This window comes from Teleopsis dalmanni, chromosome 2 (genome assembly GCF_002237135.1).
Source record: "Teleopsis dalmanni isolate 2A chromosome 2, ASM223713v2, whole genome shotgun sequence".
Lineage (NCBI taxonomy): Eukaryota > Metazoa > Arthropoda > Insecta > Diptera > Diopsidae > Teleopsis > Teleopsis dalmanni.
In genome coordinates this window covers 66,383,300-66,411,041 of record NC_051847.1, presented here as the reverse complement: position 1 = coordinate 66,411,041, position 27,742 = coordinate 66,383,300, and the positions used below count along the sequence as shown (strand labels likewise).

Genomic DNA, 27,742 nt, shown 5'->3' with positions numbered 1-27,742 from the left:
TATTATTTGAAAAATTGAATTCTCAGCCAGCAGGTATTAAAAATAAAAACTTTATTTATTAATGAAGTGAAATCAAAATTAATTTTTAATATTAATAAAATAATATTAAAATAAATTTTTTTATCTCATTAATAAATAATTCAAATATATACATATTTTATTATTATTAATTAAATATAAATTTATATAAAATCTCAAACAAAAGTCAGCAATAAATAAGTTTTGCTTTCTTACTCCGCTAACCTATTTTGTCTTATCTATAATAAAGTTTGTTAAAAATAATTACCTTGTCGACACGTTTTGGTGGTGGCGGCTGATGGTGAAATTCTTCACGTTCTTGTGATGGTTCACGTTCACGCTTAATAGAGGTGAGATTCGGTGGTGAGTCTGAAAGGTTTAATGCCTCGCTGCTAGAACGATAAATTGGTTTATGTTCGTGTTAATTAATTTAAGTGGTGAATTAGGGAATAAAAAACTCAAGATATAAAACATTTGTGTAAAAATAATATAAAATAACTAATATAATAATATAAATATAAAATAACTAATATAATAATATAAATATAAAATAAATTTTTATAAAATGATATAAAAAAAAATTTTTATAAAATTATATAAATTATATAAAATAATATTAAATAAATTTATATTAAAGAATATAAAATAAATTTATATACAATTATATTAAATAAATCTATATTAAAGAATATAAAATAAATTTATATAAAATGATATAAAATAAATTTATTCAATATAATATGATATAAATTTATATTAAAAAATATAAAATAAATATATAATTACTTCAAGTAGTGAATTAGAGAATATTAATAAACTCAAGACATAAAATATTTAAATAAAAATAATATAAACTGCCTAATATAATAACATAAAATAATATAAAATAAATTTATATAAGATAATATAAAATAAATTTATATCAAATAATATAATATCAATCCATATATAGAAAATTTCATACAAATACTCTAGAGGTATTGTATATATTTGTATATATTATATGCAACAATGGTCTTAAAACATAAATAAAGTATTTTAATTTTAGAATTACGTACTTCGGCTAAAAAGATTAATGACATTTTTTCAAATTTCTAGTAAATGTTATTGACACTGTATAAAACACTTAAGGATTAACTTAAGTGTAATTGTTAATCTAGCTCTAGAATTTCTCTCGATAGTTTTAAATACAAATGCTCTGTACACACAGCCTTTTTAAATGGTTTATGTATATAATTATTATGATGTGGTGAATTCTGACTATGTGCCTTGAAACAAAACCTTTACGGTCTTAAAATTGCTTAAATTGTACAGCGAAAATTGTCCTATATTATCAGGATACGATATAATTTTATACATAGAAGGTCCTCATTGCAAATTTTCTTCCTTTTATTTTAACTGAATTTTGTTAAATCAACATAAATGTTGCGAAACAAATGAACTTAATGAATTTGTTTCTAATTCTCGGAACAATATGTCAACAAACAATTTGCACACTACACAAAATTAAACACATATAATTTGTATTTTTTTACGAAGCGGTAATATCTGTGACAATCTACACTCTGGTATTTTTTAGTCTTAAGTTTAGGCTGCAATATTACACATACCGAGAAGTGAAGCATGAATGACCATTCAGATCACTGTACGTTTAAAATGAAGAACTGTTTTTCAGCTTTGTTAAAAGGTACAGTCTTGTTGAAACATTCTATTTTTCTCGGCAAAAAGTTTGAAAGCCCATACACCCAATGTGTTCTAACCTTTCAGAAAACTTTTCCGACATTCACATTTACATTGACGTCACGGTTCAAACACATTAACAAGTAGTGACTATCAATCGTCCGAATAGCCCAAATCAATACAAACGATGCCACTCAATAATCTTACTTGTCCCTAATAGTTTCTTGTTCCTAAACAAACCCATCCATTCTCACACGTTATCAACTTTAAATTACATTTTGAGAATTTAAGAAAGTATGGTTTTATCAGTGATTTACTTTGTCTAAATCCTGAGAAGTCTTCCCAGTACTCCAGCCGCATATGATTTTGCCTCTTCTTGATCATTTGTTTTGTACTGGCCCAGTTTAACCCACAAAAGATGATGATATAAGTCTATTGACGAATATAACAACTCTTTCGCTTGTCGAACCCAATTTTTTTTGGAACATCCATTGGCAGCCTGTAATTAGACCTCATTTCTAAATATTTAATGCATGGGTGTTCTCATTATGTTCAAACATTTGTGGTCCCCATTCGAAGCACTTCTACGGGAATTTTTTTTGTTTGACGACAACGTTTTGCAACACTATCAGTTTTGTTATAATATGTAACGGTTTGACATATGAAAGAGGTATATAATATATAAATATATAGAGATATAGAGATATACATATATTATATATATAACGGTAATATTTGTATTTCTGTCAAAATATAGCGCTTTGGGAGATTAAATTCTATTACGTACATATTTTTTTTCCAAAAAACAATAAAATGGAAAGCATAGTAAGCTGTCATTAGATGAAATATGGATGTAGTATTGCCTCATGAACAAATTTATAGCAATTTTAGTTAGAAGGCGCCCTCTATACAATACACTATATATAATAATAAATACATAATAAATACAAATATGTATACATCTATATAAAATATGTATTCGGAAACTCACCGTTGCGGTTCAACGCGTTGTATTTCTGCTGCACCCTGAGGTGAAGCATTGACTGAGGCCGGTGGACTTGTGTTGTTGTGATACATTTGCCAAAGTGCAACACGTGACATTTCCAGAGCATTCAGTGCTTCACGTGTAGTGATTTCGGGACTTTGCGAACGTTGACGTTGTTGTTGTGGCTGTTGATGTGGTGTACCACTACTACTGCCACTACCATTAATGCCGGCATTAGCGCCTAAAGCGCTTTGATCCTTTTTTCCCTGCATCATATTTATATATTCCATCATACGTTTTTCGATTTCATGTGTTACGATATTTGGCATTTGCCCAAATGTGGGCGCCATCAGTCTGTGATGTGCGGCCGCAGCAGCAGCAGCAGCTTGAGCTTGTTGATTAGCAGCAGCCGATGCTGCATGTGTAACCAATGCCAGGGGTGACATTTGTTGCATGCCACCAGATAAAGGACGTGCCATTTGTGGCTGTTTTAGAGAGAAAGAGAAAGAAAAAAAAAAAAGAATTTATAAAGTTGAGATTTTATTATTTTTTTAATATTATATATATTATATATATGTAAGAACTCACCATTTGCATTTGATTGTGCATTGCCTCATATTGTCCATAACTGGAACGACGTCCTTCACGACGATTGCCATCGATTGCGGCTTGCAATTCCGCAGGTGAACTGAGATTTTTCTTTTCACATTCGTATGGATAAAGATATTTCATGTATCTGCAAAAAAAAAATAAAAACAAATATAAACAATGAATAATTTGTTTTGTTTGTATTTAGTTTTTTTTTTTAGATTTTTATTTTATTTTTTATTTTATTTTTGTTAAAGTTAAATTTGCATATCGAAGTTGGAAAAACGGAATATCGAAGAAAAACTACTTCGCCGCTAATAAAACAAGCAAAGTCAATTTGATAATCAGCATTAATAACCAATAACAACAACAAATACAACAACAACAAAATACAACAACAACATTTTGATTGTGTTAATTAAATTAAAAAATGCTAATGGATGCGTTTACACAAACACAAAAAAAGCAACAACAACAAAACATTAAAAGTGCTTGATGCCACAGACACCGAGTGCAGCATCCCAGAGCACAACTCATTCACAGTGTTGCACTCGAAGGAAAGAAGACTTGAGGAGGAGTAAGTGACATGAGGCTCGTTGTCCATCAAGTGATGGCAACGCAAATAAACGCGAGGAACGAAAAATCTACAGGTTGTACGTGTACGTGTACGTGTATGTGTGCGTTCAGGTGATGCTATTTTTCATGTTACTTTACATACCAAACAAACACACAAACACCCATTGATTTCTTAAAAACTGTACATTCATTTAATGAGTATGTATGTATGTATGTATATATGTAAGCATACGAATGTGTGTGGGTATTTATTTTGACTTTGTTGTTTTAAGCAGAAATTTATAAATCAAACATTGAACAGTTTCATTAAATACACAAATTAAACGTTCATAGTTTTATAAATCGATTAACACCAGTCTACATGGTTTTTTCTTTCCATTAAGTAAATATCTTCGTGCATTGTTTTATTATTTATTGAAACATTATATATGGTATAAACACTCCTAACGGGCACTCCTATTAAGCGAACATCCTCTTTAACACGAAATTTTTACTCAATTTGGATATTATTTTTAACACTATTTAGACCAATTTGACCCCTTTTGGCCAAACACTTCGCTTGAGCAAACGCTATTTGGTCTAATATAAAACTTTTTGACCAAATAACTCTCTTAAACGAACACTATTTGAACCAATTTCACTCTTTCGGGCCAAACAGCTCTCGCAAACAAAAACTATTTCGATCAATTTAGTCTTTTTTCCACAAACAGCTCTCTTGAACAAAACTATTTGCATCAATTTAATACTTTTGACTAAATAACTCTCTTAAACGAACACTATTTCAACCAATTTAACTCTTGAACAAACATTATTTCGCCAAATTAAACTCTTTTTCCACAAACAGCTGTCTTGAACAAACACTATTTGGACCCTTTTTGACAACTCACTTTAACGAACATTAACACTTTTTGACCTCCCGACAGACAAAACTCACAATCTATATATCACTCATTCTACATGTGCTTTGTATGGCACAGAAGCATGAATTTTATCGCAGAATAATGAAGAAAATACTCCAAACAGCTATATGGACAGCTAAAAACTCAATTAATTAAAATAATAGGGGTATTCAGGCAACTGAGATTCGTTGCTTAGTTGATTCAAAAACTTCATATAAAAAAATTTAGCATTTTGATGTTAATCAGTTGCTTGAACGACCCAAAATGCGTAATCTGATTAGTTTGTTGTGTGTAAATGCCTTGGCAGCACTCGCATCAACAGCAAAAGCGAAACATACGTTAACAGTGAAAATTGTTTACACACAATTCAAACAGCTGAGAGAGATGGCTAACAAATACCTATACAAAAGTTCATTTTAAGTTATTATTACGACACTTGGGACTGGCAGCACTATTAATCAAATTTGTACTAATCTGAGAATCACCGAAATAGTTGATTCCCTGCTTAGTTTCATTTTTGTGTGCAAATTTTTGTTGTAATCAACTACTAAGCAACGAATCAGTTGCCTGAATACCCCTAATATAAAATGATTTTTTGTTGTTGTTGTTTCTTACTATTCGAAAAAAATCTCTTTATAAAATATACTAGTTTCTATATAAATATAATAGTCAGTTCCGTTCAAAAAATTTGACATTAAATTACAACTTATATTCACAAAATATTGGGTTCGTCCGTGCGAATCGTGGAGTAACGTAAGCATGAGTTTCTCAATATTACGTTCTTAGATTAGGTTCTTTATATAAGAAAGAATATATAAATCGTGCAACAAATAATGCCTCTACAAACAGAATAGTATTGAAATTTAACAATTAAAAATAAAAAAATATGATTAATTAATTTTATTATTATACAGCTGGTTTATGATTATTTTTTTTTTTTTTTTTTTTTTTTTTTATAAATTGTTTTATTATTATATATGATTTTAAAGAACAATAAATAAAACAAAACAAGACATAAAGCAACTAGTTATTAGATAACTAACAAGCAATTTAAATTTAAATAGATTAGGCGATTCCACGCAATAATAAATTAATTGTACTATATTTCAATGATTTAAGCCCAAAGATCGCACGACTTTCGGCGCTTTAGACGGCGTATTGGCTCAGTTGTCGCTAGTAAATGCGCCTCAGCATTTATGTGACAACTAAGTCTATCTTGGTGTGATTTGGCTTTGGTGTGAATTTCTTCCTGTACTGTTGTCACTCCAAGGTCACGATGTAAGTCAGAATTTCTCACGTACCATGGCGCGTTTGTTACACTCCGTAGCATGAAATTTTGGAATCTTTGGATGATGGAAATTTGTGTTCTGCTTGCGCAACCCCATAGCTGTATTCCATATGTCCAGATTGGTATATTTGTTTGTATAATACAAGTTTATTGAAAAGCGATAGTTTTGATTTTTTGCCGATTAACCATTTCAACGATTTGAATTTAAGATCTAATTCACTTCTTTTCTTTTTTATGTGCTCGCTCCATCTTAGTTTAGCGTCCAAAGTCATACCCAAGTATTTCGCAGTATTCGCGTGAGGGATTTGTGCTTCATCGATGTAGACAGGTATATGACTGATGTTTCGATTTGTGAAATTTACATGCACTGATTTTTATGATTATGATTTCGTACTAATATAAACACAGCAAGTGAATTTGTTAATAAAACTTTCACAGCAAATTATCAAAACTCCAGAAAAACATGCGAACAAAAAAGTCAAGTACGGCTTTGTATCAGTTGGTTAAGGAGCGCTGACTCTGAGCTTGAAATTTGGTAGGGCACAAGTTCGACTCCTGGTACTTGCAGTCTCAACAAAAAAAAATTATTATGAATTATAAAACAAGCTTAAGACAAATTGAAATAACAAATACATATATATAAAAGCAACAACTTAAGTTAATTAAGCAGTTAGCTCGTGCCGTGAGAAGGCTGTACTCAAAAAGTTGACTTTAGAATATGACTTTTCTGCTTGAAAACAAAAGCATGTTATTTAACTTTCTTAAAATAACAATTAAATTCGAAACTTCCAGATAAAAACTGCAATTATTTTACTGAATTGCCACTTTTTTTAACTTCACTTAATTATTGTTTATTATTAATTGAAAGAATAAATTATTAAAATATTTGTCTTTCAGCAAGAGCACACGTAAAAATATTGATTTAATAATAAAATTTTTTCTATAATAATAGTTAATAAAAATATTAATAAAGTAGACGTTATTTGTTTTTAATTACATACAACCGTACTCGTATTAAATGGAATTTTATTTAAAAACAATAAAAACAATATATGACTTTTGTTCACCAGTGTAATTAAAGCTGAAATCATATTGGCCATGATTACCGTGATTATTATGATTATCATCATTAGCATCATCATTCCATTTACAGTGATGCATTAAGGGAATACGTTATTTACTATTGATATAAAATTCTTAAAGGCGATACTGAGATACGTTAAACGTTTTCCGTTTCTTCTCTTCCCGACCATAACGTAAGACGATTGTCTGTCAATTGTTTGTACGTTGAACTTGATGTCCGTCTGTCTATCTGTTTGTTTGTCTATCTCTCTGTCTGTCTGTCTGTCTGTCTGTCTGTCTATCTGTTGATCTGTCTCTCTACCAGGTCTGTCTGTTTAGCATATTCGAGGTGCAATGCATGTTTGCATGTTTGCATTTTGTGAGTTTAAAATGATTTCTTCTGATTTCCCGTTTAATATTTACATGAAATATTGTAAATGTTAACCGCTTACAAATTCATGCAACGCTAAAATTCATAAGGCCAGGCCGTTCAGCTTATTTTATAAGAGCCAACTTCAGAAAGGATGCTAACACAAACGAGACGAGACGAGACGAGGCGAATGGAGATGATATTGCCTTGCGAGTGAAGGTGCAGTTTATATGTGCATCTGAGTTTATTTGATTTACATACACTTCAGGCTGAAATGTTAATTGATTTCTGTAGTGTTTATTAATTAAACGGCAAATATATAAATTTTTCCTTATAAATTTCTTTTTTTTTTTAATTTTTTTGCCATAAATATAGTAATATCCTTTAAAATCTTGGACCACATATGAAGAGAGATATAAAATTATAATTTCAAATACATATCATGTCATGCATATGTAAAGAGCACTGATTAATTATCGAGCAAATTTTGACGGGAGAAAACCCTCCGATGATTGTGGGACTTGAGACACCAAAATATATTAAATTAAAAAATAATATTAAAATTATTTTCTACATTTTAATGCGATTAATTCATCTATAATATTTCAAATTTCATCTTCAAAATAATCGCTTTCAATAGAACAGTTGAGATTCATACAGTCAGAAAAAAATGGTCCTACTACACACAGGTTTATTTTACCTGCAAATTTGATTAGAAAAATATTAACTCAAGATATGAAAACCAATATATTTTGACCAGACATTAACTTGAAATCTGGTTAAATCAACTAAATTATTTTTCTGAGTGTACATTCAATCACAATATAAATTTGAACATGGAGTATTTCTAATCAAGAAAGAAATATTATTTTTATCTCATAATATAATATAAATTTTCAACTGAATCAAAATATAAAAAAATAGAGTCCTATAAAAAATCTTGCAACAGAGCTCATCGAATTACTGCACTGACAGAAAGATAATGCCTTGAAATGTCTACACATTAAAAATGTTTATATAAATGTTACATACAATGAAGTTATGTAAACTGCTGTTAGCTGAGAAAGACATGGAGCACTTTTTAGTGCTGTAAAGTGACACATTTTACTCTTTTGTATTTAATATTATTGTTAGCTAACATTTTGACATTCACTTGTTAAAAAAAAAATAAATTTATATCCCTCCTCTGTGGCACGCCGCGCTATCATTTTTTCATGGCAACAACGGTGGAATGACTCTATGAAAGGGACGTGGGCACATACCCTGATCCCAAATCTTAATGTGTGAATACACAGAATGCAAGGTCAGGTGGATTTCTATCTCACTCAGATCCTAACCGCACATGGAGTCTTTAAACAGTATCTTTCCCGTTTCAAGCACGAAAAGGATTCGTTTAATCCCAGTTGTGAAGGATGCAAACCATGTTCTTTTCTCCTCTCCACATTTCAACAAAGCCTGTTTACATGGAAAATTGATAACATGATAAGCTACCGGATACATGGCGAATGATATCGACTGCTGCTACGAGGATCGTGACTCAAGTCATTTAACGACTTCGTGCCAGCGAAGAGGTCTCCTCTCAAGAAATCGGAAAAATACTAACTCAGACGACATAACTAATGATTTAAGCTGATGCTTAGGACGTCTTCTGACGTAATGCTTTACGATAGTTCCTGGAGGGACTTTCCGTCCGGGCATGAGGACATGTTTTTAGTGGATTAAAGTACTGTACTGACTCAGGCTTTTGATGCTTTTAAGTCCTCGTTAATAAAAAAAAACACTTATTCTGTGAAATTGATAAATGCAACATCCGGGCTTATCTATCAAGATTGACTATTTATCCAGATTGACTATTTATCCAGATTGACTATTTATCCAGATTGACTATTTATTCAGATTGACTATTTCTCCAGATTGACTATTTTTCCAGATTGACTATTTATCCAGATTGACTATTTATTAAATATTTCTATATTGAGCAATAACTCCTTCCATAAAAAGTATGAAGGGGCAAATAAACAAATTAAGAATAAATGATTTAATATATATTGAAAAATGAAGCTATTATATATTATAAATTTAATATGAAACTGCTTAACTGACTCATACCTTAAAGATTTATTAATTGCGAACAAAATAATAACCAGAATATTACTATTTCATTAGTAATAAGTAAAGTTAAATCAATAACAATAATAATTTTGCAATAACAAAATAATTAAAAAAAAAATTGTACATTTAATCTTATGAAATATTTTTTAATTGAATTTTCAATAATAAAAATGAGTAACTTATTTATTATATCCTCCAGACGAGAACTACTCATAATCATTTCAAATCCAATTTTATCCATCAAATCCAAAAATTAATTACACCATTTTTCTTTAACAAATTTAAATGAACATTTTTATGAATTATTGTCTCATATCTCCGGGCTAAAATAAAACATTTAAAATTAATAGCCAAACAAAATGTATTATAATTTTGAAATGAAATAAAAGTGCTTGCATACGAATATGCAAACATGAATTAATGTTGCCATATAAATATGTAAAAATACATATGCATTTGTATGGCAATGCCTTTTTGCCTTTGTTTACTTTAAACTACGGAAAATCATGGCTTGAAGCATTCGCGCAGGCGTCAATTCTTTGGCTGCATATCAAAAAGTTGATTGTTTCTTGCACACAAAGTTGGTTCCACTCTTAACCGGCAGCAAATTGAACATGGAAACATGGTCACATGGAAACATGGCCACATGGTTACATGGCAACATTATTGAATGAGTTACGAGCAAGAAAATGCATTTTGTATTTCTCCACAGAACGATTTGATGTCATTAATCAATGCGAATTGTAATTAATCAAAGCAATAAAAATTTAATTCTACACTCATAAAAAACTACTAAAAATTCTTAACAAGTCGTAAATGATCAATTTGTTTAGTTCTACACGTTATTGACATTTGTTTATAGCTCACGGATGTTTTAGTTTCTTAAGTAATTTGTCTGAGACATGACTGTTGATCTATTTTAAAGTCAAACAGTTTTCCAGAAATCACAAAAAATACGTTTCCGTTAAATAATTTTAAACTAGAATTTAAAAATATTTATATTAGAAAGCGCTAAAAAATTCAGTTATAATTATAAGTGGATCTATCTAAACAATGGTACTATTCTTTAGAAGTATAATCTCTAATAGATCTGTCAGGACGATTTTGCAAAAAAAATGCAAAAAAGATAAGATAATCTGAAAGGAGTACATACATGATCCTAAACAGATAATAAGACACAATTTTCTACTACTTTAATGGTAATGCCATGTTTCCACTTGTTTCATTTAGGCAGTTTTGCTCATTAAGGCCGCTAATGAGAATAACTTACCCTACAAAGCGCTTTCACATAAATGAACTCATTAGAAATAAATCAACTGATTTAAAGCGAAAATGTCGAATGCAATGCTTTAAAATTATTTTCCCACAAAGAAATAGTGAGCTAGTAGCTGTTGTCATTGATAGAAGCCGTAATTTCTATTTTCAGAGTTGTAAAAAAACTTCATTAAGTCTGATTGAAACAAATTGGCAACACTTTTTAACTATGTTATGTTAAATGCTTTTTTTTGACAAATGTTGTTTATTGTGTTCCACAACAAAATGAAATATAAAAATTGTGAACACTAAAAATTAATTAATTTAAGAAAAGAAAACAAAATGAATAATAAAAGAGCAATGGTGAGAACTTTTTATCTTATTCTTTTGATATATGATTGATATGATTTTGAGATTGTAAGCAACTTAACCTAACTGGGTGTGCTGATTAGCAACAATAATGATGGCAGAATTGTATAAAAAAAATTGAATACAGGCAGCAAATAGATGTTTATACAAATATTTGGACTTAATGAATTCAAGATTCCTATATAAAGAAAGTAAGTTACGAATGTATAGGACAATAATAAAACCGATAGCTGTATATAGCTCAGAACAATGAACAATGACGAAGGCGGATGAAGAAGCTATAAACATTTTCGAAAGAAAATTAGTTCGCGAAAGACAAACAAATAATGAAATTGAAGAGATAGGCTAAGAGCAAGATAGGATAAGAATTTGTATGGTGATGCAAGAACGATTGGAGTACTGAACTGAAAGGAAATAGCAGAAGATCAGGACATATGGAGACAAATCGTAAGGGAGCCCACGGTTCACACTGGACTGTAGTGCTAAATAAGAAGAAGGTATGACTTCAACGGATGACTGGAATTTTTCAATATATTTTAAGTAAATATTCACAAAAGAATGATTTTTGATTTTGCCGGAACTGAATTTTTTGAGAGTGAAACCTAACTCAAAAAAAGGGATTTTAAGAGCGTTGTTGTTGCTTCACATATTTTCTTTCATAAGTTGTGACAATTTTTTGGTACTCGTAAAAACTTGGTTAACCAAGATTGTACTTTATTGGCAGAAAATAAGTTCCCGTGATTTCAAAGCTTCAGTGGAGCATTAATCGTTGACTTGATTGGTCATCGAAATATATTATCGGTTTTTACTGCAGACTCTGATATTTAATAGACATTTTATACAGTGCATCTATTCAACTGATGGGAGCTTCAACCCTTTCCTTATCTGCCTCTCTATCATGATGTTATATTTCAATACAATATATAAGACATATTCTTATACAAAATTTAATAATATATCAATATACTATATATTATTAAAAATACCTCATAGCTATATATATTATTAAAAATTATTGAACAAATATCACGATTAATTGATTTAAATTACAAACAATTAAATGTATAAGTAAACGCATGATCGCCATTTTATTCATTTATCATATATGAAACTTTTGTGCTTTACCTTATCTTTTTTTTTTCTCTCTTCATACGTTGTTATTATTTTCTTATCATCATAGCAAAAATACTACTTTTCAAATGCGCTGCTCTGATTGGTTAGCTTTTATTTTATTCAAATTTTTATCAATTTTCTTTTGTTACCATTTTCGATTATTATAATCACCATAATAAAAATGTAGTGTGAACGCCATTTTGAAGACCAACTACAGCGCATGATGCATTAATATACGAGTATAGAAAAAAACTTTCAATCATTTTAATTTGTTTGTTCATACATATAAGAATAAAAAAATAATAAAAATAATAAAAATAATATAATATTCAGTAATAAAAAGAAATTGTTTCAAACCATATTTTTCAATAAGAAAGCTTTTAATTAAAATAAATTATATTAAAAACAAAATTAATTAAAATCATTATAATAATTAAAAAATAAATTAATTTAAATATATTTATTATTTTTCCTTTTTCAATTTAATATATTTTCATTACTACTTATATATATTAAAATATTAATTTATTTATCATTATTAATAGATTCATTATTAATAGATTTAAAGAGATTGTATAAACTTTTTATGGGGAACAAATATTTTATGTCAAGTAATTCAATTTACTTGACAGGTAACGAACCAATTGTTCAGCTATTATTTATCAAAAAAAAATTAGTAAAATTAATTCACTTTAAAATATAACAGATACTTTGACCTATTTTGATCACTAAAAAATAGCTACTAATATTTAAATCATTTAATCTTTGCATGTATATTTTAATAGTGAAAGGTTTCATATAGCGCTTTTAATATTCCTTTATTTTTTTTATTTGCTGATGAGCAATTTTTTTTTGTATTATTTAATTTTAGTTTACATTATTTTTTTTTAATTTATTTTATATTGTTTTATTTGATTTGATTTTACTTATTTAATTTTATTGAATTATTTATTATAGTAAATTATTTTTTTATTTAATTTTTCTTAATTTAATTTTTTTTTATTTATTTTGTATTTTTGTTTTTTATTTCAAATTTTTTTATTTTAGTTTTATGTTTATTTTTTTCATTTTTTGTTAATTGTATTTTATTTTATTTTCTTTTATTGTATTCTATTTGATTTTATTTCATTTTATTTTGTTTAATTCTACTTCGTTTTATTTTTTTTTTATTTTACTTTTTTTATATTTTATTTTACTTTTTTATATTTTATTTTATTTTTATTTAATTTTTTTTTTATTTTATTTTATTTTATTTTATTTTATTTTATTTTATTTTATTTTATTTTATTCTACTTTATTTTATTTTATTTCAGTTTATTCCATTTTTTTAATTTAATTGTATTGTTTTTAAGTTTAATTAATGATTTTTATATCATTTTATTATATTTCATTTTGTTTATTTTATTTTAATTTATTTGTCTTTCAATATTTTATTTATTAATTGAAGCTAAATAAAAGTATAAGAGTATATGTCAGAGTATAAATTGACTGTCTCTAGGTTGATAACGTTAACCTAGAATTTTTTTTACAAAATATCGCCTTCATTAGTGATCTATTGATTCCTTTGTAAAGATGGCTTCTGTCACTTATATTTCTATTTTAAGAACTACTTAAATCAACACTTAAATGATTTAACATCACTGCAGTGTCCAATGTCAATTTCTGACACATTTCTGGTGCTCCAGAGATAATTTCTGGTGCTCAAAAAATGGTTCTCATACATTATAGATCTTACTTTTCTAAGACTGGGCATCTGCACATAAGATAAAAGCTTAACAATTCATCTTCTTTGTTTTTACAGAAGCCGCAAAGATCAAAAGTTAGAAATGGATTATACATTAGACTTTTGCCAATCTCAAAAGATAATATGTAAAGATAATATTACTGATTTCGGTTCTACTCCAGTTAATCAGTTTCTGAGCTTTAGCTAGGTTTATGGACGGCTAGATTTGTTAAATCACTTCACAAACGGTCTTTGCTAACTACCTTATGCTATTTTAAAAAAGAGTTGTATATCATAGATTGACGAAAACACACCAACATCGTTAATTTGACATCCAAGGGTCATGACACCATTAGATATATACCGATTTCAAGTGAGATATAATAACCAAATTCAAGTTTATGCAAGTTTATGCAACCATCATCGCTTATAGAAATTCTAAACCTAAAACGTAAAACAACTTAAGGGGTCTATAACTCTAAATAATAGCAACTTATAAATAATTGCAAACATTTTGACAGCAAACGGTGGGTAGAATTATCACATTACAAAACTGGGAACTTATTTTAATAGAGCTTTAATAGAGTTTTATAGCCAAAAAAGTAAGACCTTAAAGCAAGTTATGGGATTTTTCCCAAAAGATATAACTTAGTTCGGCATCTTATATCGAATGAAAAAATAAGATTCGATCCTATTTTAGGATCAGTTCTACTTTATATCCAGAAAATTTGACTCAGTGCAAACACCCCAAGTTGAAAATAATTAGTAATAATACAATTATGATAATAAATAACTCAAAATGTTTTGAAAACTTTCTTCGCAAATATTTCATCTCGAATGTGTTAATCTGGCCTATAAGGATATAGTTTAACAATAATATAAAACCATGGAGAAATTTAACTTAAGAAATATTAGGCATAATTAGCAGTTAATAATTATTTCATGGAATTTTGAAAATTTAAAGATTCATAAAAATTTTCTTTAAAATTATTATTATTGGTAACTATTTTTCAACAAACATTAACCCTTTTAAAAAATGTTTCAAAAACTCTTTTTACCTCAAAAATTTAAATTACTTATTTGAATTTTATTTAAATATTTAATTTAATTACTTGTTTATATTCATTTTGTTATTTAATAAATTAATATCGAATAGTTATTTTCCACTTATACATATTATGATATTATTATTATAGTTTTACAACATTATTCATTTTACTAAATTTTATTTATTTTAAATTGGTTTCACTTATACAAATACCTTATATACCATATATGCAAGCTATTCTATTGCCAAATGAAAATATTTGAGTGGCCCAAAGCAATTAAAAAACTCGTAATTAAGGAAGAAGATGATCCATTTTTTATATAAAAATAGATGCAACAAATACTATCAAAAAAAAAAAAAAATAATAATAATTACAGGAAAAGAATTTATGTTTTAAAATATTGATTTATATATATTTTAAGATGGATTTTATGGGGAACAAAAATTTATAAATATTGATGTATGAAGTATTGTGAAACTTTGGTAATATTCAGCTTATTTTCCATTACATAGTTATTTCTTTATAATATTTAAATTTTTTTTTCATAAACAGAAAACGTTAGATTTTAAAGTTAATTGTTTTTTATCGAAAGTGCCGCGTCTTATGACATAAAGAAACTATTTAAAAGTTAGAACTGTTCGAATAGATATGAAAAGACAACAACAAAAATTTTTTTAGATTTTAAAATTTGATGGAAATTTAGCATTTTCTTGCTAAAAGCGCTCAAAATGGCTGTCATTAGCGATTCTGACATTGCATATCAAGTTGCTTAAAAACTAAGTACTTATAAACACATTGGTTTAGTTATTAAACTGAGTGAAACTCAGGCTGAGCAAAAACCTAAAACAAACTGAGAAACAAAAAAATTGACTGATTTAAAGGTCCAAAATCTGAGTCTTATAAGGAACCCTTATTATTATGCAGAGTTCCTGCTTTATTTAAAACGAACATATTAATAAAGATCTAGATGTAGCTTATATAATATATCAAATGTTCCGTTATGATGAGATATATAACTGATAATATATCTCATTCATTAGCTCTGACGCTACAGAATGAAAGTGAATATGTTCGAAAACTGTAAAGCTTACATGTATTAGATTTCCCATTCAGAAAATGGGAGTGTATGAAACTAAATATGTTGAAAGACTGAATAACTTACATATATTAGATTTGCCATTCAGGAAATAAATAATTAAATTATCATCAATTATAATATTATTAAGACATTAACTTAAGATTTCCCTAAATTTCTGTCTTATTTATATATATTTATATATAGTAGACACAACATAATAAATAAGCAAAACATCACCAGTTGGGACAATTAAATGAAATATAAGAAACCAGGCCCTGATGCATTTCCTCTATTTCAGTCTGGTTCCATCAAAAACTCCAACCAAATTCTTTTGGGTTAGGGTTATGTTACTTTCTGCTTAAAAAGTATCCGGATTTTGTTGTTTGTTAATTACTTAAGTAATAGACCTTTTTCAAAAATTTTCTTTTGTTATGTTGGTACACCCTTTCTTGACATATGGTACAAATTTGAGCGCCATCTGTCAATTAGTTTGTTTACAGCAGCTGTTAATGTGAAACTACCTCAAGTGTATTCAGCGATTTTTACTATGGAAAATTCTTGTTATACGCGATTTTTTGACCAAACCCGACACCACTGTCATCGCTCAGGCACCATATTCGCCAGATCTGGCGCCGTGCGACTTTTTCCTGTTCCCGAAACTCAAATTGCCCTTTCGTGGTAAGCGTTTTGAGTCGATTGAATCGGTAAAAGAGAATTCGCTGAAGGAACTAAAAGCCATACCTGTACGGGCCTACGAAAAGTGTATGGAAGATTGGGTTAAGCGTTGGCATATGTGTATCGCTTCAGAAGGAGCATATTTTGAAGGAGATAAAATAAATTTGGAATAAAATTTAATTTTGTGTGTTTTATTTACAAAATCCGAACACTTTTTGAGCAGAACAGAAACTCATGCTCAACTAGAATTCGAAATTGTTGTTGTTTTCAAAGTAAACCAAAATTTTGAGAAAAATATTGAGGAGTGAAATTTCGATTTGAATTTGGTCTCGGAGAGAAGACTTTGTGTCAACACTAACTTAGTAATAAATATGTCAGAATTTGTGCATTTAGGTAAATTCTAAATATATATTATATAGTAATATAAAAGTTCTATAGGAGTAAATAACTACCTATATCTTTATATAGATATGGTATGGATAAAGTTAGGCACAAAAGAACATATCTGAACGTAGTATAAACAAATCTTTTAGATTCGTCTAATGATTGATTTTGAACAGTATCCAAAGTAACTGTATAGTTAAACTAAAACTCACACAATTATTATAGTTAACTTTTCTCCAATTTTAATCACTTCTATCCCATATAGAGATTTCTTTTTATCTTTCATTAAATATCAGTAACTAATTAGACTGATTTATTTATACAATAATTGTTATGAAAATATTTTAATGGAAATTTGTTACTTCTCAGCAAGATACTCATAAAAGTGATTTAGTTTAACCACATTTTAACATATAGATAACATATTATTAAGTACTTAATTAAAAGTGATTTAATTTTTATGCTCCGTAATATATTACCTATAAAATTAATAAATTTTTATTCTTAAAGAGAAGCAAAAAAAAAAAACAATTTTCTTTTGTTTTTATAATAAAAATTAATTATAAAAAACAATATTGTTAGGACTTAAGTAATGTTTTTAACTGAGAAGTGCAATGTTAGCCTATGTGATTTAGTGAAAATTTTAACTAAGAGCTTGTGGTATATTATATATATTATAAAATTTTAATAGATTATTATTATTGTGTTTTAATATTAATGACCATTAAAACCGGGAAAACCTTTGAGTGTGCCACATAAAAATTATCTTAAATCTCAACAAGAAAAAGCACAATAGAGCGATTTATAGGTGGCAAGCCAATTAATTAAACTCAGTCCATAAAATTAAACAAAACTACCGAATTCCTAAAAAAGATAGTATCCATACACAGTTGTACTTACTAAATACTATATTACTCTATACGTATGTACGGATAGCCGGTGCAGTTGTGCAATAATAATAATAGGTAATTGTGAATATATATTTTTTTTTAAAACTATATAAAAGCATAACACAAGACCACAAAATAGCTCGTGAATAATGGAAACTTTAATTAATATTGTAATATTTTGCATAAGTGCTCAACACAATTTATGTATAATAATAATGATTTTCAATTGAATTTAAAATATACAATAAAAAAAGAAAACTAATTACGAAAGCTGCTACTAATAAAAATAATATTTACTAAAATTATGTAGCATTTTTTATTTTTTATTAGCAATTATATGTGGCGGCCTCCTTCGGCTTAACCTCAAGCCTGGCGCAGTTAGACTCACGTCTCGAGCTGCTGTATTTGCATAATTATTGTAGAAATCATAAGAAATAAATAGGAACGTATATGCAGCGAAACATTGAAATAAAAATACTTTATTTTAGTACTTTTTCAATAGATTTAAATATGAAATTATTTATGCGTTAAATAGTTAGAAATATTGTCAGTTGGTGGGGACGTCGAATACAACAATCGCAGTTTGTGGCATTTTGGGTGTTGCCTTGTCGTTACAGTTGACGACGTTGACGACGTTAACGTTACCGCTGCTGTTGTTGTTGGTGATGTTGATGTTGATGTATATCTCACCAGTAAAGTAAGACGCTACAGAAAAAAAGGTTTTAAGTTTCAAGTCAAAAACTTAAAATCCATAAAATATATAAAATTCAGACTGAAAACAGTGCACAACATTGTTGCATGCGTTTCACCACTGAGCTTAACTGCGGAGTGGAAAATTGGCCAAATCGCTTGCTGTTAGCCAATAAAATTTTCCACATTTGCGGCTGTCAACCGAACCAGACGAGGTGAGCTCAACAACATTGAGTTTTCACGTCTTTTTGTTATTTTTTTTTCGTTTGGTTTTTCTGTGTGGTTTTGTAGCATTGCCTTTTATGGCTTTGCAAATTAAAAAATTCAATAATAAATAATAATTAAATAAAAACTTGGCAGCACTGCGCATAAACCTAAGAGACAGCACACAGCCTTTAAAACGCGGTTTAGTTATTTGCGCGAAATTATATACATGTTGTCGTCAAGCGTTTTGTGGTCGCGAAAATTATTAGTAAAATGTTTGAAATCTTTTTAAAAAACAATTTAAATACGTTTTTTTTTTTATAATTTTCAGTTACTTACTGTGTACGTAATGTGAACGCTGCACTAGTGATGCTCGATGGCAAATGCAGACCTTTGATTATTTCCTGCCATAGCTTTTTATTTATCACATCCACTAAACCACCGCGTGCTATAACTAAATTGTACAATTCATAGAGATCGAGTACAGATTTTGCCATTATAGGCAGGCGGTTAATAGGAGTGCCTAGAAAAAGTAAAAAAAAAAATAGATTAGCATAATTTATACACATTTTCTAAAAAAAAAATACCATAACACTTAATAAATAAGTCCCATATACATTAACACGTAAGAAAAAAAACATTGCATTACACTGATATGACAGAACACTGGACCATAGGACGACTTGACCTACCCTATGATATATTCTGCATTGCGTGTCTACCAGTTCTCGAAGAAAGCATACCAGAACACCTACTGTATATATGTCCAGATTTGATCAGAACTAGGTTTAAGTTTCTATGGTGTGTTATAGACGAAGGTTCTATAACACATTCAGCGATATCTCCAGCATTAGTATTGGTCAGACTCTTATCTTTATAACCCCTCTGGCTGGTTCTAGCTGAACGTTTTCTTTTCCACACATTATTACAAAGAGTTGCAGATTCAAAACGGCTTCCTTAGCTAATTGAGAAGGATTCGTTCCTCCCTCCACCAAATTTAACTAACTAACTACATTGATATGAATTAGACCAAAACTACTTTAAATTTCATTATTCATGTGTTCGAACCTTCAGTTATCTATTAACTGAAACTTCGTCACTGACATAACTCGATAACCATTTTCATGGTTATAGACCCATGCCATCAGTGTATTGCCAAATGATAATATCCGGACTCGGTGAAGACTAGTCATCAGAGATATGCCAGAAAAAAATATATACTTAGCCCTACGGATTATATATATTTTATTAATTGGACTATAGTATCTAGTTATTTTTATTATATATGGGTAAGATATGCTATCATTTATCATTGGTGGGGCTTGGTATAATGTCTTCTGGGCAAAAAATTCCAGCAACTAGCATTCACTATATTCGGAAATTGTTATTTGGTAATACACTGAGGGCATGGATTTGTAACAATATAAGCAGTTAATTTTTTCATGGACTGACATCCTTGAACAAAGTTCATTTTGAACTGATTACAGAGATTTTGTTATTGAGAACAAATATTTTGTTATCGGAACTCGAATTGAAATATAAAACTTATTTATGGATCGATAAAGCTGCCCATACTTTTAACAAAGTCCGATTTAAACCTATCATAGAGTCTTTATTATTGAGAACAGAGGCTTTATAATGGGATTTCTCATGGAACAGCATCATTGTTCATTCCCTTCATATAGTTCGATTTGAAACGATAACAGAGGCGCTGTATTTCACCTAGGACAGAATTATATACATATTTATAGAAATGTCACAGTCTCAGAGGAAAATTTCAGCTACCATCAAACAACACTTAGGGTTGCTTATGCTTAAAAGAGTAACCCTTGTAAAAAAAAGTACTGATAATTATTATTTGATAATAAAAAGATAACATAAAAGTAGTCATTAAATTAACAAATTTTCTTTAAACAAAACATGCTGGAAGGAGATTACAAGTGCAATAAAAATAGCGTTTCATTTTAATATCTGGCAATCAATCTAAATACACTTTAATTATCATTAAATGATTAAAATCGTTGCACGCCCACCCCCCTAAAGCGAAAAAACAACTGAGAATCTCGTTAAATTAAAAGAAAATACAAATGTTTTTATATGAAGTGTTAAATGCTTTGAGAAGTAAAATATTTCATGGTTTTCATTTGTGTATAAACGATTAGAGTTCTGTTTTAACGCTTAAATACAACAATTTTAATGTTAAATGATAATGCCGCCAGCGTTAAACAATCCTTCACCAAGATCACGAACTATTTTTTTATTTTAATGAATTCCCTATCAATTTCAATGCTTTTTATTTATAACGAAAAAAAAAAACCAATTCAAAAATTTAGGAAAAAAAAATTTTATGATCATAAAATTCCATTTAATAAAAAAGCAATTTGTTCTCGTATTTATGTTTGTAGTTGGTAAATTCTTTATTCCCAAATCCAAATCCTGCCTCTATGAGCTCTACTGTAGCTCATTTGGTGCAATCTTTTATTTTCTCTGTTTTTATGAGTTTTTGCCCCAAAGGAAATCAATCACACGAAATGATCGACATGTTGATTGAATGAAAAATGTTTTTATGCGTAAACAAAAGTATTTACAAAAAAACACTTCACTTCACTCCACTCCAGTGTTTTATCGCAAATGAACTCAAACGATTATTGATCGATCGATCATCTACCGATCCATGAATTTGATTGCTCTTATTTTAATGAGTCTTAAATGAGATTAAAAGCCAGCAAAAGTTCATATTGCATAATATTTGTATGCGAAGAGTCAAAATAAAAATAAAAAACAATAAACGAAAACATTTTGTAAAACACCTTCCAGCAATTCACAAAACAAAAAAAAAACATAAATGTACTAATCAAAATATTTTACTTGATCTTTTTTATTGATGTTGATCGATAAATATTTTTGTATATGGGCAGATTAAAAACATTCCCATAACAAAAAGATTTACTCCAATTAATTATTTTTTAAGAATAAAAAAAGATTTTGTTAATATAAATGTAATATATGGTATGTTATCTATAAATATACAAGCAAATATATATGTATTTCTTGACAACAAACCCACGCGACTACTATCGCATCGATTTTGATGACAACTTTGATAAACTACGAGTATTACTTGCTAAGGGCTATATTGAAACATAATAGTTGGGCTGCCATAGTAACTGAAATGACTTGGAGGGTTAGTTCCCACCAATTTTGTTTAAATTTTGAAGAACTACAAATGTTATTGTTTAAGATTGAAGATTAATAGGACATATACGAATATTTAAATAAAACCCTCTCAAATGGATTGAATAATCAAAATTGATTTTATCTCATTTAGAACAGGTTCCATTGATCATTTTAATTTTGCTAACGCTTAATCCAATCTTACATATAGTTTTCGTAGAAAGTACTATAACTCTTACTTCGAATATTCTTTTATAGCTACAATTGGCTAGAAACTCCCCCTCGAAGTGATAAATTTAATTTAAGAAATAGAAAAAGGTCACACAGGCCTATGTTCTATAAGTACGATGTTTCGTCCATCACTATTGCAGAAAGCTTCTTCCTTGAAGTGATCACTTTATACTTAGAAGTAGAAAAAAATCACACGTTAACCATGTAAAACCACGTTAAGTAAGTACGATGTCCGGTCCATCGTAATAGTTGATTTTTTGTTTAAAAACTTTTCCTTGACATGATCATTTAAGCCTCGGAAGAAGAAAACAATCACACAAAGCCATGTTAAATAAGAAGAGTGTTTGGTTGATTACTTTCTCTGAGTTTTTGGTAAAAAGCATCTCCCTTAAAGTGATCATATAAGCTTTAGAAGTAAACAAAAAGGCACACAAGGCTATAATAGGCAAGTACAGTGTTTGGTTGAGCACATCTGATGATTTTTTTTGTCAATAGCTTCTTCCTTAAATTGATAGTTTTGTTTGCGGAAGTAGAAAAAAATCACACGAAGCCATGTTAAATAAGTATGGGCTTGATGGACCTCATTCGTTAAGTTTTTGCTCCCTTGAAGTGATCATTTAAGCCTCGGAAGAAGAAAAAAGTCACACGAAGCTATGTTAGGTAAGTGTGGTGTTTAGTAGATCACATTCGTTAAGTTAAAACGTATTTTTTACAGATTTTTTAATATGTTATAAGTTTAATTTTCACAAATTTTAATTTCCCAGAAAATTATATATATGCAATATAAACTTGCTATTTTAATTAAAATTTAAATAATTATTTCCTTAAGTATCTAAAAATAGTTACAAGTCCAAATATCTAACAAAAGTACTAAAAATAAATCTGCGAATTTTAAAAAAATATAATATTATTAATCACAAAACAAAAAAAAAAAACTTGAAGAAATTTGATCAAGTAAAGAATGCACCTTAATTGCACCTTAGACGAGTGCAAGCCCATCCAATTTCTTTATTTAGAAATGTCTATCAAAAAAGTACTGCTGTCAATTAGTCTTTCATATACACACATCCATCTGTACTCGCATATATAGTACTACTCCAGTATTTATGTTTCGAAAGCGTTGATTGACGTATTTTAATTTGGAAATGTATATAATAGTATGAGAATTGGGGAAAGATGTTGAAAATTAATTTTTTTTAATTTTCTGTTTCTTTTTTTCGTTTTTTAAATTAAATATCGAAGTTAATTTTTATTTTTTTAATTGAAAATATATTTTATATTATCTGATCAGTGTGTATTGTGTGCGCAACGCGAATTTCAAAAATAGTCCCCCACAATTTTTAAAATACTATATGTATATATCTATTTGTATTGTCCTTTTCACCCACACAATTTATCTAAAGCACATATTTTATATTTGATATTTTTAGTAAGTTTTCCTATGAATTTTCACTCATAATCAATCAAAGTAAAATTGTGCGCAAATGTGATTTTTCTTGTGGTCGTCAAATTGAGTTCTCCTCCCTGGGTATTGTGCGCATTCACAATAAAACGTACATTTGTACGTATATGAGCACTACAAGTACCAAACACTGAGACATCGTTCCCAACGTTGGGAACGTCAAGTATGTAGTCACTGAACTATGTGACAGATTAAAATCCATTAAGTTGTCATGTCAAAAGAGGAAGAATATATATAATATTTATGTGTGAAAGTGTGTTTTTCTTTCGATTTATATTTTGTAATTATATATGAAATGAAATAAAATAAATATGTTAGAAAAAATAATAATAATTAAAAATTTTAAATAAATTAATATTTAATAAGATATTTCAAAATTTTTCTTCGTTATTATCTTTTACTTTACTTTAGTGTTTATTGCAGACAGCCTTTAAAATTACTTTTTTGAAACAATTTACAAAAATATTCTATCAAAATAAACGATTTATTAATACTAGTATTGTCCTATAAGCTTCGTTACACCTAATATACAAAATTTTATTTTACGCTTAAGTTTTTTAAATTTAATATTCTAAAAAAAATATCAAACACGATCAACTACAATTCCATAAACATATCTATTACTATATAACCTTAAAATGGCAAGCTTAAGCATAAAATAAGTTCAATGTTTATTAGCGGTTCAATACTATAATAATAAATACATAAATAATAAACAGCATAAAAACTATTAATAATTATTATCCAAATAAAAAAATATTTAATTGCTTAACAAATGCTTCGTTATATAAATTTGCTCTATATAACAGAGCATAATTTGCTGATCAAACACGATTTGTCGCAATATAGACATTACGTTGTGCTGGTAATGTCTTTTTTCAACTAGCTGGGCTATTATTATTATTACGGAAAAGGGATAGTACACTGCGATCTAAAAGATCTATTATACCTCTTAGTTCGATTAGAGTATTTCTCAAAGTCCGTTTTTTTTTAGTGAAAGATAGTGTAGAACCTATCTTTCCTAGTCTTGAATCGCTATGTTCATTGAAATACCCTCCAATGTGTTTCTTCCGCTTGTGTATCAGTGCCGGGCATTCCTCTAGCACCTGGTATGTGGTTTCTCTCTCTTGCCTGCAGTTTGTTTGGCGTTTATTCAATTTGCAATGATCGGTTAGTATACCGATAATAATTCATAGTTTATTCTGTGTTAGTTCTATACAATCCATGAAACGTTTTAGATTGTAAGACCCTAAAAGCATTTTAGATTGAAATAATCTTTGTAGTTCTTTTCAATATAAGATAGAACCACCAGAAGACAACAGAGCACGCATGGTGAAACGGTCAGTGAATGTTTTCTCTTTAATTTCTCCTTTGAAAAATATGAAGAGGTCCAACGGGCTTATATCAATATTTGTTTTGTATTCAATTCCTTTTCAATTCAATTCCTTTGTTTTGTAAGCAATTCGAACCGTTATTCATTTAATTTTACCATGATTTTTATTAACGTGTGTTTTTATTAACTTTGGGTACGTTGTCCCAAAATTTTTTTCTTTTTTCTTCGACAAAGTGATCGTTTTTACTTTATTGTCTCATTCAATCGATCCAATAATATGCAATAGTAGTCTGATGTTATTGCTTTTCCTTTTTCCAAATAGTCTATGAAAATTATTTCACTTGACTTCAGTCGATTGTTGAGTTTATGGCTGTTTGAGAACACTACTCCCGAGCTTTACCCATTATCTGACTTATTGTTTTCCTCAGGTGGGAAGTAATTGATCCATATCTCATCCATTGCCACTATTTGACGCTCACAGTCAGGTAGTTTCCAAACAATGTTGTAAGTGACAAAGTTGTTGTCATTTGTGGTCAATTGTGAGAAAACGCGACACTCATCTTACTAAAAGCTTTTTCATTCCCAAATATTTTTGTATAGTAAAATATTCGAAACATGCTCATATGATATATTTGTCACCTCTGCTATTTAATGCAATTTAATTTTTGGATCATTCAACACTCGTGAATTTTTTCAATATTTTTTTTTAGTTGTGAGCTCTTTTGAACAAACTAGACGCTTTTCATCAAAGAACAACCACTTGTACAACCACGTTTAAATTCAACTTTCCAATATTTTAACGATGGTGCAAGGTTACCGTAAATAGAATCCATTTCCAATTTATTTGCATCATTGTTCATTTTTTTCAAATGGAGAAATTTTATTACTGAACTATATTTCATATTTTCTAATTTATAAAAAATCATTAAAGTACACTAGCTCAATTATTTATTATATAAAATATAATTGATTCTGTTTTGACGTTGCCACCTGTTATGAAGTCAGGTAATTATTAATCCACCTAGTATATTTGATTAATTCGTTTTAAATTAAACTGTAAAATATATAACATAAACTTTACTAAATATTTATAAACTCTCCATAAAAGTTGGAGAAGAAGCAAAATAATCAGAAAGTTAAAACATTTTGATATTCCAAAATGAAAACTGTTGGTAATCTTGGTGAAGATATATTTTAAATAATGCTTAAACTAACCAAAGTTTAGCAGAAATGCTAAACAATGCATAATAATGAAATCATAATTTGAATACTGATTTTCTTGGACAACGAATGAAATTCGACATAGAACCAATAGAGTGTGATCCAAACTTAAAGTAATACTGAATCGATTTGTAAGCTATTGATGAAACTAAAACTCCTATTAAAATTATTTTAATTTGTTTTAATATCTTGCATACCAGTTATCTTGTATTTTGTATTTTTAGCATATCAATGCAATAAATAGAAATTGCAGACATGGAAAAAATTGCAATAATTGTTAGCTCACAAAAGCATACCAAAATGATGTACCAAGATAGATGTACCTATGTACTCAACCATGCACGAGTATCTGAAAATCACTGTGAAGTGCTAATCATTTCAGACTTAATAAATTCACTAGAGTTCGCATTTTCCACAAATAAGCGCTCACTTCCATATTGGAAAAGGAAAAAAAAAACTTGCAATTGCACATTAAAAGATTTTTACATTGCATTCTCGTGTAGACACGAGTTTGACGTTTGTCTACACTGTGACCATTCGCAAATATACACACCATAAACCATGTTGGAATGGAGTTGGCATGAAGTGCAGCATTACGTTACAACTTGGCCAACAAGTCAAATACACGTTCGGGATTGAAGCAGGTTGCTCATGAGTGAACAATGGTCATAATAGACTAAATTCGTGCTCGTCTTGCTGTCTATATAACCGTCTATATGTCTATCGGTGTGTCTATCAGTGTGTCTGTCTGTATCTCTGTCTGTCTATCTGTATGTCTGTCTGACTATATGTCTGTCTGTCTTCATGGTTAACCCCACTGTTAAGTATTTTTTATAGTTACGTGTAACTAATACGTAAGCGTAAACGTAGCCAAATGTTTTTACGATGTTAATGAAATATAAGTACAAATATTATGCACACACAACCGATTTTTGAATATACATATTTACATGTATCTACAATACATTAACTTATATCTATTTAAGCATTGTATTTATTGTAGTTATATTAAGGCATAGCTGTGTGTGCATATCCATCCGTCTGGTGTGGTCGTTTATCCGTGTATGCAACTCTTACCATAGCAATGTTATTTGCAATACTTTTTCGGTATTCAACGTCACCGTCATGTATAGAAAGATAGATATATATATATTGTATTTGTAAATATAAAAGATATTATTAAAAAAATTGTATTTTAACGTACTTATTATGGCTAAGAGTTAGTAAGCCAAGTCAGACAGGGAGCGAGCGCTAGTACATTTCAAACGTTTGCATTTTAATGTAAATATAAACAAATTTAATGCATTCTTCACT

At 28.8% G+C, this 27,742-nt stretch overlaps 1 protein-coding gene across 3 annotated transcripts in view; it reads right to left on the bottom strand.

Annotated features, from left to right (window-relative positions):
- LOC119679890 (protein dead ringer-like) overlaps positions 1-27,742 on the bottom strand; it is a gene marked incomplete at its 5' end in the record, with an annotated part of 95,423 nt that overhangs the window by 2,560 nt on the left and 65,121 nt on the right. For 2 of the 3 annotated variants that reach the window (XM_038092475.1, XM_038092478.1), the window contains 4 exon segments: positions 287-410; positions 2,690-3,168; positions 3,272-3,419; positions 19,347-19,530. In XM_038092475.1, the coding sequence (XP_037948403.1) occupies positions 287-410; positions 2,690-3,168; positions 3,272-3,419; positions 19,347-19,530 (935 nt within the window). 3 annotated transcript variants of the gene reach the window in all.